This window comes from Talpa europaea (assembly GCF_964194135.1).
Source record: "Talpa europaea genome assembly, chromosome: 5".
Taxonomy (NCBI): domain Eukaryota; kingdom Metazoa; phylum Chordata; class Mammalia; order Eulipotyphla; family Talpidae; genus Talpa; species Talpa europaea.
Window position 1 is genome coordinate 15,753,958 of NC_140071.1, and position 14,509 is coordinate 15,768,466.

The 14,509-nt window shown below is 38.6% G+C and overlaps 1 protein-coding gene across 2 annotated transcripts in view; it reads right to left on the reverse strand.

The window, feature by feature from the left end:
• Positions 1-14,509, reverse strand: part of ZFR (zinc finger RNA binding protein) — a gene marked incomplete at both ends in the record, with an annotated part of 81,523 nt that overhangs the window by 24,919 nt on the left and 42,095 nt on the right. For both annotated transcript variants that reach the window (XM_084233158.1, XM_084233157.1), the window contains 5 exons: positions 1,115-1,265; positions 3,155-3,360; positions 4,511-4,673; positions 9,508-9,653; positions 11,557-11,676. In XM_084233158.1, coding sequence (XP_084089284.1) covers positions 1,115-1,265; positions 3,155-3,360; positions 4,511-4,673; positions 9,508-9,653; positions 11,557-11,676 — 786 coding nt within the window. The remainder of the gene's footprint in view (positions 1-1,114; positions 1,266-3,154; positions 3,361-4,510; positions 4,674-9,507; positions 9,654-11,556; positions 11,677-14,509) is intronic.

Sequence of the window (14,509 nt, forward strand, 5' to 3'; positions counted from 1 at the left end):
TAATTGTGTAGCTACTAATAATTTTGTTAGGATTAGTATTTCCTGCCTTGTAGTTTACTAAGCATCATAACTAGCATCAAGATGTTTCCTGTAGATTACATAATTCTTCAAAGATCTCCAAACCTTTTCTTCTAGTCCTTTATTGCCTCAGCAGCCTCAAGAAGGGTAAATAGACACAATGCCAGTTACTGGCCCCCAATAAATAAAAAGATTCATCCACAATAAAACTTGACTCTAGAACAATGGTAAAGCAAATAAAAGTAGTGCCACAGTTGTCAGTGCTTGAGCTCAACAGTGAGATTCACTAGGCCTTTTATTATCTGCTATAGTCAAGCACTATTTATTCTGACTTATACTGCACAACATATGTCATCAGTAAAATGTCAATTCTGGGATTTAGAATGCCTAGTTAAATTGAAAGGTTTTGATATAAGTTTCATACATTAAATTTGTCAAGGGATTTTCATTTTAAAACCCAGTCTGAGATTCTGACAAGCTAATGTATAAAATATTTAAAAACTCAAATTAAAAAAAAAATTTCTGTAGAACCAAAAGGCAATAGTCTATTAACTGTCCATTGCCATGATTTGCTGGATAGAGATAGGAGAATATTTCCTAACATCACAAGATGTAGAAAACTAAAATTACAGTAAGTTCGGAGAAATTCATATCAGAAAGACTCATTTAATTACATTTCGTTAAAAACATACATTAAACTAAATAGGCAAGAGGCTGATGAATTAAAATTTAAGCTTGCTATACACCAGCTGTGTTAAAAATACAAAAACCAACAAAACACTCTGTCCTGAACAACTACCTTCTTTCTTAGGATTCAAATTTCAGAATAAAGAACAGGGAAAGGACATGTGCTGTAATTTTATTCTTTTAAATAAATTGGCAAGATGGCTTCATGCCAAAGTATATGCACTTCTAAAACCTAACAAGACACAGTAGAAAGTAGTTCTACCAATTTGCACAAACAAAAATACTCAACATGGAAGGTCAAGCCAAAATGTTAAAGGCTGACTTAAGGTTTAAGCTGAAGCACAGTTAGTCCTGCCAAAAACCTTCCAATCTGACAAGTGGTAAAAATGAACATTTCCATAATACTTACAGCAAGCTGTTTGGGTAGGTTTTCTGCAATTCGGCTTAATAATGTCTTTGAAGGTTTCTCTGAGCACAGCAGAACAAGGTTGACATTTCTATCTCCTCGGAGAAGTAATCCTTTTGCCAATACTCCCACTCGCAGTACTCCTTTTAAAGCTCTGCAGTGAAATCAAATTACAACATTCTCAACCAAAACCATGATAACCTCTAACTACAAAATGGTAAAATAACTTTTGTACCACTAAAATTTTCATCAACTTGTATCAATATTTTTAGAACTATCCTTTTCATTTAGATAAGAAATATGGACAACTTTTAAAAATATTTATTTATGAATGAATAGGTTCCTGTTCTCAAAGTAAACAATCCAGTCAAAAAATGGGCAGAAGAGGGCCTCCCCAGTAGCGCAGCAGTTGAGCGCTGGGTTGCAAAGCTGCCTGCAGCCTCTGCAGCTCCGGTTCGATCCCCGGCTGCTCCCTGGCCACCGGAGGAGGGTCCCACATGGCGCGCAGACCTCTCCTGCCGCCCCCTCAGCAGTGTACTTCGGTCCTTCTGCCTGCTCTGCTCCCTGCTCTGGCTCTGGTGAATTCTCTCACCCTCCCGCGCTTCTGACTGTACCCAGTGCTTGTATAAATAAATAAAATAAACAAATAAATAAATAAATCTTAAAAAAAAAAAAAAAGGGCAGAAGAGCTAAAGACACTTCTCCAAAGAGGAAATGCAAACGGCCAACAGGTATGTGAAAAAATGTTCAATGTCCCTTATAATCAGGGAAATGCAAATCAAAACCACAATGTGATACCACCTTACACCAGTGAGAATGAAACATTAAAAAAGTAGGCAACAACAAATGTTGACTGCGCTGCTGGTGGGAGGACAAACTGGTTCAACCACTATGGAGAGCTGTGTGGAGGTTCCTCAAACTACCACATGACCCTGCAATTCCACTCCTAGGAATCTACCCAAAGGACACAAAAATATTAATTCAAAAAGATACCCGCATCCCGATGTTTTCTGCAGCATTATTCACAATAGGTAAGACATGGAAACAACCCAAATGCCCAAAAACAGATGACTGGATCAAGAAGACGTAGTATATATAGACAATGAAATATTACTCAGCAATCAAAAAAGATAAACTCATGCCTTTAGCAGCAACATGGATGGAGCTTGAAGGGATCATGCTCAGTGAAATAAACCAGAAGGAAAAAGAAAAAATACTGATTGGTTTCACTTATAGGAGGAATATAGGGGAGCCAAATGAGGGGGTAAGGAAAACAACAGCAATAATATAACTAGCAGGCAACCATAAATAAGAGACAATCTGTGAGGGAGGGGGAGGAAAAGGGGTCAAAACTGGAGAGAAGAGCACAAGGGACTATGGTGATAGTTTACAGGTGAACTGGTGGTGGGAATTTTATTGGGAATACACAATGATTTAAAAGATATAAGTAAAAAATTATTTAAAAATAAAAAACAGAAATTGAAAAAAAAAGTCCTTGTTCTCACAGTGACAACCACAAAGCAAAGAACATTAATGCTTCTGTGTCTCATTTTACAAATTAAAATAGTAAGAATCATGTTTAATACAAAAATATTTCCAATGGTAAGGGAAAATGAAAAGTTCCAGATCATAATGCAAAACCTGATATGAAAAATGTTGCTAAAGACTGGTTTATTCATGTCATATGGTGAGTGCATTAAGAGAAAAGCGTGAATGTAGGACAGATGAAACAAATGAAAACTGAATAGCTGCGGAATGAAATTGGAAAACTACAAAGGCTGCCTTTAAATCAGACTCAGAATAGTTTTATATAAATGTAAATAAAATGGGTGAAATTTTAAAGTTGGAGCGTATTATGTGTTGGTAAACTGTGCATTTCTCGTTTTGGCAAAAACCTGTTGAATACATTAAAAATCTAACACAACCGTAAGAAGTCATGTAGACTCAAACTAGAGTTTTGAAGCTTTGTAACTTCTATTCAAGTGTAAGAAGGCAACATAAGGAAAACCAAGCATGCACAAAGTAAAAACTTTGAAAACACACCTGTCTTTACCTCCCTCTTTCTTATCATCTCCCTCTTTGTTCTTACTCTTCTCATGCTCAGACAAACTGTCTGAAACAAGTTTTAAAGCACGTTCAGTGATAGAAACAATTTTCTGAACTGCCTGTAGCTCTTCTTCAGTTGGGTAAATGGTAGCATGTTTTGTCATTACATAACGGTCGTCAGATGAGTCAGGGCGACGTAAAGGCTAGAAAGAAAAAAGTTATTTAAGAAAAAATGCTGCTTGAACAAAAGCTATCATTTTTTAACTGTGTATTTCTATCATATCTTTCCAATGAGAAAGTAAAATGTGCATAGCATTCATTTAAAACATTCTCCTTTACTCCATTACAGTAAAAACAAAAATAAAAACCACGAAAAAGTTTAAATAGGCAGAAACGACTAATTTTGAAGGCAACTGACGTTCCTGTGGAATTATTCTTTGCATTACCAGTAATTTAACAATTTTTCCTACTTCAAATTTTGACCTTCTAAAGCCTGTGCTTCTAAAATGAGTGCACAATAAAGAATATGGGTGTATGGGTCAAGCATATGTAACATATACATGCTTACCCTCAAAACAAGTAAACCTGTAATACACATCATCAACAGTTATAAAAACACTTTTTACTTTAAAGACCAGTGATTCTAGGGCCTCCCCAGTGGTGCAGCGGTTGAGCACTAGGTTGCGAAGCTGCCCGCAGCCTTCGCAGCGCCGGTTCAATCCCTGGCTGCTCCCTGGCCACCGGAGGAGGGTCCCACATGGTGCGCAGACCTCTCCTGCTGCCCGCTGCTCCCCTCAGCAGTGTACTTCGGTCCTTCTGCCTGCTCTGCTCCCTGCTCTGACTCTGGTGAATTCTCTCACCCTCCCGCGCTTCTGACTGTACCCAGTGCTTGCATAAACAAAAAATTAAATAAATAAATCTTAAACAAACAAACAAACAAACAAACAAACAAACAGTGATTCTAAGTATTTTTTGTTTTGGGGGCCTCCCTGGTGGTGCAAGGGGTTAATAATAAGCACAGCACTGAGAAGCTATCGGCAGCCTCTCAGCACGAGTTGGATTCCCTGGCCTTCCTTGGAGGTGACCCACATGGTGCAGCAGACCTCTTCTGTCTCGCCCGCAGCTCCCCTCAGCAGTGTATTTCAGTGGATCCACCTGTTCTGCTCTCCACTCTGTCTCTGGTGAATCCTCTCACTGCCCCCCAGCACCTTTGGCCTAACACCCCAGCTCTTGCATAAATAAATACATCTTAAAAAAAAAAAAAAGTGTAAAGTTAGCACTTCAAGCAGTTATCTTCTATTTCTTAACCGGTGGTATACTTTTACCCCCTATATAAACAAAACAGATACTCACTGCAGGCCCCTGTGGCTGAGGAGGCATGCCTGGTCGGACTCCCAGAAGCCCTAATGGGCCTGGGGGACCATGAGGATAACCTCCATCAGGCATTCGGCGGCGATCATCCCAATGATGCTGTTCTTCCTCCATTCTTCTCCAGTACATGTCCTCTTCATATCGTCTGAAACACAGAGACTATTATAAACCTATGAGGAAGGGCCTCCCGAGTGGCGCCAGCAGGTTGAGCGCAGCGCTGTGAAGCTGTCCGCAGCCTCTGCAGTGCGGGTTTGATCCCAGCCAGCTGCAGATACACCCACATGGCACAGCAGACCTCTCCTGTCTTGCCTGCTGCTCCCCTCAGCAGTGTATTTCAGTCAGCTGCCTGTTCTGCTCCCCGCTCTGTCTCTGGTGAATCCTCTCACCCTCCCACACACCTGGCCTGTATCCTGTTCTTGTATAAATAAATACATCTTAAAAAAAAAAAAAAATCTATGAGAAAATACGACCAAGAGCTGTGTATCAATGACATAAAAGCAATTAAATCAGGGCCTCCCCCTGGTGGCACAGTGGTTCAGTGCTGGACTGCTAAGCTGCCCACAGCCTCTGCAGCGCAGGTTCGATCCCCGGCTGCCGGCAAGGGTCCCACATGGCACGAGAGACCTCTTCTGCTGCGCCCGCTGCTCCCCTCAGCAGTGTATTTCAGTCAATTCATCTGTTCTGTTCTCCATTCTGTCTCTGGTGAATCTTCTCACCCCCCCACACCTCTGGCCTAGACCCTAGCTCTTATATGTATAAATAAATAAATCTTTAAAAAGAAACTCAGGATTTCTTCCAAACATTTTTTTTTAAAAAAAAGATTTTTTATTTATGCATACAAGAACTGGGGTACAGGCCAGAGGTGGGTGTGTATGAGAGGATTCACCAGAGACAGAGTGAGGAGCAGAACAGGTGGATCCACTGAAATACACTGCTGAGGGGAGCAGCAGGCGAGACAGGAGAGGTCTGGTGCACTATGTGGGTAGCTCCCTGGCCAGGATCAAACTTGTGCTGCAGTGGCTGCGGATAGCTTCAGAATGCTGCGACTTAACCCCTTGTACCACCAGCGAGGCCCCCAAACTCTCCCTCTTTCAAGAGAAATTGTAAACTGAAATGCATAGTAACAGTGGCCAGACCAATGATCTAAGGGGAAGATCCAAAACATACAATTAGGAATTTTCCACACAACTTCAATAAAATGTGTTCTCTAGCACGTTCATCAGTACAACCTTTTAAGACTGCTTTTATTTCCCCATTTATGATAGGAAGAGGCAAAGACATTTCTCTACTAAAAGGAAAAACAACAGTGCAAGGCAATGATTGTCAACTCCCATTCAGTTCAGTCTCAAACTGATGAGTGCTATGTTGAAGCAGAAAGTACAAGTTCTAGAGACAACAGCACCGTGTCAGTTCTTGTTAATTACTACAAGGGAATACAGAATGTGTTGCTGAGGTCATCAGAATGTTTGTGAAACCTCATGGTCTTTGAATGTTGGTTCCGATTTTATATTTTTTTGTAAATAAATTTTATTTTTATTTTTAAAATGCCATTTACACTAAAAATGTAACACCTGCGGCTGACCTTGGACCATGGGGACTATGGAGAGCCAGTACGTAGCCTCAGCTTTAAAGGTCAACATTTTGTTCAATATTTTTCACTATGTCATTCTTTCAGTTCTATCCTGAATTACAGTTTCAAACTAGAATACCATTAACTCCCAAGAGAAATCACATCTCTAAAGTAAATTTTAGCGGCAAAAGGGTTTATAAGATACATTTGTTTATTACAAAACCTAAGAAAAAAGTACGTTTCTCAAGTAGCACTGCAGAAATTAATGCAGAAATTATCTATTTCCTCAGGCTGGGAATGAGAAAATTTTTACTAGGTTGTCCAAATGAGAACACACTTCTTTCCTGTTATTTAGGCCTTATGAGATAAATAAAAACAGCCTGAATCTATGTTTATGACAGTTTCTAATAGCTAACTCTTACTACTAAACTTAAATTGTTAAGTGAAGGCAGAGACCTTTATTCATTGCTTACCAATTCATACTTAGTGCCTAATACAATCCCTGACACACAGAAGTGCTTTGAATAAATCGAGTATCAGTGAAAGAGGAAATAATTATATAATCTAGATATAGACAAGCATTGTCTATATATTACAGAGGTAGAAACTTCAAAAATGAGACCGATAAGATTTAAATAATTATCAAAAAACACTGTTACTTAAAGACAGAAAAAACTACCTAAAATTATTATGTTAATGGGTTAATTGCTAAAATAAGGAGTGTCTAAGAATCAACAAGAGGTAAATAAAAAAAAATGAATATGCCATTTATTATGTTAGAAATTTAAGTGGTCAAACACGAAATAAAAATTCAATCTGCCATCAAATCAAAGAATTCAAACTGAAACAAAAATGGCTTTCTTGGGCCATCTTGATGGCATAGAGGTTAAAATTTCAGTGCTATCAAACTACAACCAGCAACTGTAGCCTGAATTTGATCCCCAGCCAGGGAGCTAAGCCACATGGCACAGCAGACCTCTCCTGTCTTGCCTGCTGCTCCCCTCAGCAGTGTATTTCAGAAGATCTGCCTGTTCTGTTCCCCGCTCTGTCTCTGGTGAATTCTCTCACCCCTCATACCTCTGGCTTGGACCCCAGTTGTTGTATGCATAAATAAATAAATAAACAAACAAACAAATAAAATATATATTTTTAAAGGCTCTCACATTTCACTCTCATTAACAGAGATTTTAGTAATTTACAATAGCAGTTCTCTCTTTAAGTGTGATCTAGGAGCCCCAGAGATGCCTTCAAGGGATTCATGATGTGTAAATTATTTTCATAGTCATACTAAGACATTATTATTTTCTCTCCTACTAATTCTTTTATTAGTGTACAGTGGAGTGCAGTGGCAATGTGTGCTTTCACAACATACTGAACAAAGAAGCAGATAATGAGTATGCTACCTTCTCCTTAGCCAGGCATTAATATTTGCTAATACAGAATGTCATTCTTTCTCCTTTTTAGAGGAGAAAAAAATTATTTAGTGAGTAATTCTGTATCTCAATAAAACATTAATATAAGTTATACTAACTGTAACAAAAATAATCAACATTATACTTAAACATTAATAACTTAAAAAATTCATAAATACTTAAACACCTCAGTCTTAATTTCTATAGTAAATCTTGAAAACTATAATCCACACAAGCAAAAGTTCTTTGGAGGGGCCTCCCTGGTGGCGCAAGGGGTCAAGACGCAATCTATAAGCTATCTGCAGCCTCTGCAGCACAAGTTCGATACCTGGCAGGCCAGAGAAACCCACATGGCTCACCAGATCTCTCCTGACTCGCCCGCCGCTCCCCTCAGCAGTGTACTTTGGTCAATCTGCCTGTTCTGTTCCCCACTCTGTCTCTGGTGAATCCTCTAAGCCCCCACACCTCTGGCCTGTACACCAGCTCTTGTATGCATAAATCAATCTTTAAAAAAAAAAAGTTCTTTGGAAACTTCAATACTTATTTCCATTGCTGGGGTTTTACTATTAGCAACTAATCATGATTTATGCAATAACATTATCTTGAAGATAATCAATGTATTTGTTACAACAGGAAAAGGTTGGAAGCAACTTAAGTATCTAAGAATGAGATTGGATAGAAAATTTTTTTATCTGCAATAAGAGAATATTACACTATAATGGAAAAAAAATAACCCCTACTCTATTAAAACATTGATATGTAAATATAAAAAGTGGAGTATAAAGTATGTGTACATTATGCTTCTGTTCGTATTTTTGAAATTATAATTCAAAAACTTGTACACAAACACAGAAGTATGCATGATATCCTAAGTAGAAGCAATACAAATGTCTGTTAGTTGATGAATGGATAAACAAAAGGCATTACATGCATATAATGGACTATTACTAAGTCACAAAAAGGAACAAAGAATTTTTAAAAAAAGATTTCATGTATTTATCCTTGCTTAGAAGAACTGGGATGCAGGCCAGAGGTGCCGGGTGGAGGAGGGGTGTGTAGGCAGGAGAACGGGGTTGCAGACCAGGGGGACCTACTGAAATACACTGCGAAGAGGAACAGCAAGAGAAACAGGAGAGGGGTTCTTGTGCCGTACGTTCTAGCTCCATGGCTGGGGGATCAAACTCAGGCCATGGAGGTAGGCCTTTCAGGTGGTAGCACTGAGACTTAACCCCTAGGCTACCAGGGAGGTCCAAAAGGAACAAAGAATTTACACATGCTACAACATTCATGAGTCTTGAAAACATTATGCCAGGTGAATAACCAGATACAAAAGACCACATACTATATGAAATCTCCACAAGAAGCAAATCTCTAGAGATAAAAAGTATGTTACAGGTTACCTAGGGATAGAGGAGGGAGGAGGAAGAAAATAAGAGTTAATGCTAATGGATTCTTTCAGGGTGGTGAAAATGTTCCAGAATTGTGGTGATGGTTGTATTATGCTGTGAATATATTAAAATCCACTGCAGTGCACCATTTAAAGATTAGTCAGTGTTACAATAAAACTAAACATTAATATAGCTCTGGAAGATATGTTATTTCTTCTTCCCTAGTCTTGTTTCTATAGATGTTCTTTAAAATAAAAAAATAATATTAGTGTTTTAATCTTATATTTGGGGACTTTTATTATGAAATATAGTATTTTATTTTGCTTGTTTTAAATGGAGCCATTTGTGGTATTTACCTGTTTCTTTGCATATTAAACATATATAAGACACCATCTACCACAAAATACACAAATACTGTTAACAGCCAATAATTTGAATGCATCTTATGCAATTTAATGCATTCAGGAAGACCTAGCATCTTCCCTAAAAAATGACAAAAAGTATATCAACTAAATTTGGGTTGCTGTGAAAGGGAGTCACATACTCACAATAACCAAGTTTTTGTACAAAGGCTGAACTTTTCATTATGCTAAGAATGAAAAGTATTACCTCATTTCCATTCTCCAGCGTTCCTCTTCTTCCCGTCTTCGCCAATACTCCTCTTTCTGCATTTGCTTCCTCATTTTCTCTTCTTGAATTTTTCTTGCTCGAATACTGGGCTTTACCTCTACTTGCAAATCTGGGTTCACCTTTTTCTGTTAATATGGACCAAACATTACAAAAACTAGCAGACCCTCCAACAATCTACATGTTTTTTTAAATTTTTTGGCCCATAATCAAAACAGTGAAAAACTGACACCCAGGAAGGAAATTTCTGTTGCATACCTTACAAAATTAAACACAATCACATTATCTTGACAGCTAAACTAGAATTAGTGAACTGATAAGGCTTTCTGTGATAGAACACTAACTCAGGAAGTTGCCTGAAGCATCAATGTAGCTCTGTTATAAATGAACATTCTGTAAGTCTGGCCTTTCCTCCTGTCAGGTGGAACAACACTGATGAATAATCTACACAAAGAATCACTATCTAAGCATGGCTGAAAATAGTGGCAATCTTCTAGTACTATTCATTTTACACTCAGAAAACCAAGAGTTTGGACCTTTTTGTGTTTTTTTTTCCTTTTCTTCTCTAGCCAAAGGCAAGTCTCTAGCCAAAGGCAAGTTCAATTCTTTTGCAAGCCCAGCACATACAGAACTCTAAGGACATATACACTTGCATATTGTATTTAAAGTTTTTAGACTGATTAATGTATATACTTTAAACATTTATTTTAAAATCAACCCCACATTATTATTTCATTGTGAGGTTTATAGTTGCAAATTTTCTGTTAGAGCAAAGTCAGCAAATAAGGTGAATCTGAGGAAGGATTTGGAATATTAAAACTAAAAATTCTTCCCCTTCCCAAAATTCTTATTAGTCCAACTTTAAAATTATACATTTAGTATGTAAAAAGTGGGTAAGTGTTGTGCAACAGAAGAAATCCTTAGGGAAACTGAGGGATATTTAATTTTCCTTTATCTGATTATAAAAAAATTGGTCCTAAATGTCTGCAGGAAGTTTCTTTTCATACAAAAATATTATTTTTTAACAAATTCAAACTTTTTATTACTGGACCTCCCTGGGGGTTCAGGTGTTAAAGTCAGCGCTATCTAGCGATCACTAGCCACTGCAGTTCGATCCCTGGTCAGGGAGCTAAGCCACATGGTGCAGGAGATTTCTCCTGTATCGCCCGCTGCTCCCCTCAGCAGTATATTTCAGTTAATCTGCCTGTTCTGCTCCCCGCTGTCTTTGGTGAATCCTCTCACCCCCCACCCCAAAACTTCTGCCTAGACCCCAATTCCTGCAAGCATAACTGAATCTTACTTAAAAATAAATTTTTATAACTTTTGTGTTCAGAAAGCATGAATCTAGTGCATTAGTCCAATCTAATTAAAAATTTTTAATAACAATACTTAGATTTAACTTGACACTTGAAATATTTGCAAAGAACTTCTCATCTCAAAACTCATTTATCTACAAAGGTAGAGACATGACACTTCTTTCAAATACTTTGTGAACAAATTATCTTTACATAATTACTTGAGCCAAGCAATCTTAATTTTATTTTGCCCAAGTCACTAAAAATGATGAAATACTGGTTTATTGTTCCTAGAAAACCTAACTAGGGCCTCCCTGGTGGTGCAAGGGATTAAGCACTGCACTATGAAGCGATCCAAAGCCTCTGCATCATGAGTTCGCTGCCCAGTGCGCCAGGGAGGAACCCACATGGCGAAGTAGAAGCAGACCTCTCTTGTCTCGCCCACTGCTCCCCTCAGCAGTGTATTTTGGTTAGTCTGCCTGTTCTGTTCTCCACTCTCTCTGGTGAATCCTCTCAGCCCCCGTACCTCTGGGCTGTGCCCTAGCTCTTGTATGCATAAATAAATAAATCTTTAAAAAAAAAAAAAACCCTAATTGATTCAATAAAAAGCATCTGAATCTAAGACATGACAAACTAATCTTAGAATGGGAGTTAATTTTGAATGCTTTGTGTTATATTCTGAATGATTCCAGTTGTAATTTAAAATGGGGATATGTGTGTGTAAATTTTTACTCACTTTATATTGAAGTCTGTGTCTTCGCCCTTTTAAATGCATCTCCTTAGCATTGGGATCATTAAAGCTGCACTCACATAATTTACAATGGAACCGAATTACTTTTCCTTCATCGTTTCGTACCTTATAAACGGGGGAAAAAACGAGAATTGTAAATGCAAATATTATAGTTGAAGATTTCATTCATCATCCCTCACCATTTCTCTAATAAAGCAAATTATGAACAACTAGAATTTGCTTTCCCACCCAGGCTGTGAGTACTCTGATACCCTTATACATTCTTTCTTGCCCAGGACACTCAGGCAGAATCTTGGAAAAGCTGCCTTCCTCGGCCTGTCTTCTAGAAGGGACAAGGTCCCAAAGATAGCTGGTCCTAAAGCTTAGGAAGTAATCAAGCTTAGCTGATCAAGAAAAAAATAAAAACTAAACACTAACAAGGATATAAGCCAGTGATACCTCAATTTAAAAAAAGTAATCTAAAGAATCACTGAAAGAGGCCACCCCCGTTGGCACAGGCGGTTGGAGCACAGAGCTGTGAAGCTGTCCGCAGCCTCTGCAGTGTGTGTTCGATCCCGGCCACCTGGCGAGAATCCCACATGGTGTGGCAGACCTCTCCTGTCTCATTCGCTGCCCCCCTCAGCAGTGTATTTCAGTCAGTCTGCCTGTTGTGTTCCCCACTCTGACTCTGGTGAATCCTCTCACCCTCCCCCGCATCTGGCCTGTACCCCGGTTCTTGCATGCATGAATAAATCTTTTTTTTAATTTTTATTTTTTTAAACAATATTTGCTTCCCCCCACCCTCTCAGGTTGAGTTCCCATATAATTTCTTTCCCCAAGGCACCCGTGCACCATCACCACAGTCTCCTGTTCTCCTCTCTCCCTCCTCCTCCCTGCAATATGTCTCTGATTTAAAATTGTCTGTTTTTGCTTTGTTGTGTTTCATGCTGTTTTTTTAAAAAAAAAAAAAAAAAACATGTTTTGTATTGTTAAAAAAAAGAATGACTGAAAGGCATTATAGTTTGGTATACAAATTTTACAAAGTTCAAAGTTTTTTTACATGTAACTTTATGGAAAATCAGTATCAATTTTTTCTAACTGCACAACCTTTAGTAAGTAAGACAAGCAGCGTATAACGCTGCTTGTCTATAACAGATATTAAATTAAAACTGGGGCCTCCCTGGTGGTGCAATCCTCAGTTACTACAGCACAAGTTAGATTCCCAGCCAGGGAGGTGACCCCCCTAAATCGCCTGCTGCTGCCCTCAGCAGTGTATTTCCATCAGTCTGCCCTGTTCTGCTCCCCACTCTATCTCTGGAGAATCCTCTCACCCCCACCAACCTCTAGCCTATACCCCAGTTCTTGTATGCATAAATAAATAAATCTAAAAAAACAAACAGAAAGCCATCCGTGTTAACTTTAAATACTGGCACTGAACACAATTCTCTGAAATTTAAGATTAACCAGATTCACTAGAGATTAAGAGGCTCTGGTTGTACCATCTTTTTAGATAACCAAATCTTACCAAGAATTGTAATTTTAAAATTAAAATTATTTGTGAACTACTCATACACCTCACAGCCCAGTTATCCACGTTGTAAATAAAGAACATAATATGTAATTTTTCTTGATGGGGTAAAAAGGAAAAAAATATATACCAAAAACCTACTATATGCTAGGCACTACTCTATGTAGCATTTACTTCATCTAATCTTTACAACTTTGTTGGGGAATATCTCAATTTTAGTGGACACTGAAGTTCAGAGAATTTAGATATACTAATCCTACTTATCACTAGTTTCACTTTTCAGTTACACATGGTCAAAAAGGGTCTGAGAGGGCCTCCCTGGTGGTGCAAGGGGTTAAGACACAACCTATGAAGCTATCCGCAGCCACTGCAGCAGGAGCTGGATCCTCAGCCAGGGAGCTAATCACATGGCAGCTAATCACAGCAGACTCCTCCTGACTCCCCGGCTGCTCCTTCTCAGCAGTGTATTTCAGTCAGTCTGCCTGTTGTGTTACCCCCTCTGTCGAATCCTCTCACCCTTCAACACCTTTGGCCTGTACCCCAGATCTTGCATGCATAAAAAAAGACCCTTAAAAAAGGGGGTCTAAAATAGGAGGGGGGGGTCTGAAAATATTATATACAGTAAGCTATTTTGATACATTTGTGTAACTTTTACAATAGTACATTGTTATAATTGTTGTATACATTAATCTGTTACTGTGTTAATTTGTAAATTAATCTTTACCATAGGTACTTATGTACAGTAAAAAAAGATACTATATATAGAGTTTGGCACTGTGTTCAGTTTCAGGTATCCACTGAGGGTCCTGGGAAGTATCCCCCCACAGATAAGGGGGAAGTACTATAAATACTACAATACACTGAAAGTAAAGAATAGTGCTCTTCCACTGTATGGCAGTCTTTCTGTCAAAGGCAAATACTTATCAACTTCCTTGATGTTCCCTCACTCCTCCCTTTAGAGAGTGTACTTTACCTGTAAAATAGGAATAGTTTTCTAATCAGCTTGAGAAACCAAAGAAACAGGATCTGTTAATTCAGCAACCTTAATTTCATATAACTAAATGGTTGTTCAGAAAAAATACTGGGGCCTCCCTGGTGGTGCAAGGGGTTAAGATGCACCCTATGAAGCTATCCGTAGCCACTGCAGCCATGAGTTCGATGTCCGGCCAGGCAGCTACCCACATGGCGCAGCAGACCTCTGCCTGCTGCTCCCCTCAGCAGTGTATTTTCACTCAATCCACCTGTTCTGCTCCCCACTCTGTCTCTGGTGAGTTTTCCCATCCCCCACACCTCTGGCCTGTACCCCAGTTCTTGTATGTATAAATAAATCTTAAAAAAAAAAAAAGAAAGAAAAAATACTGGCTCTATGTTAACATTTTTGCTGTTCACAATTTTTTACATTCAGAAGAGTTGAAGGATACATTAACATGA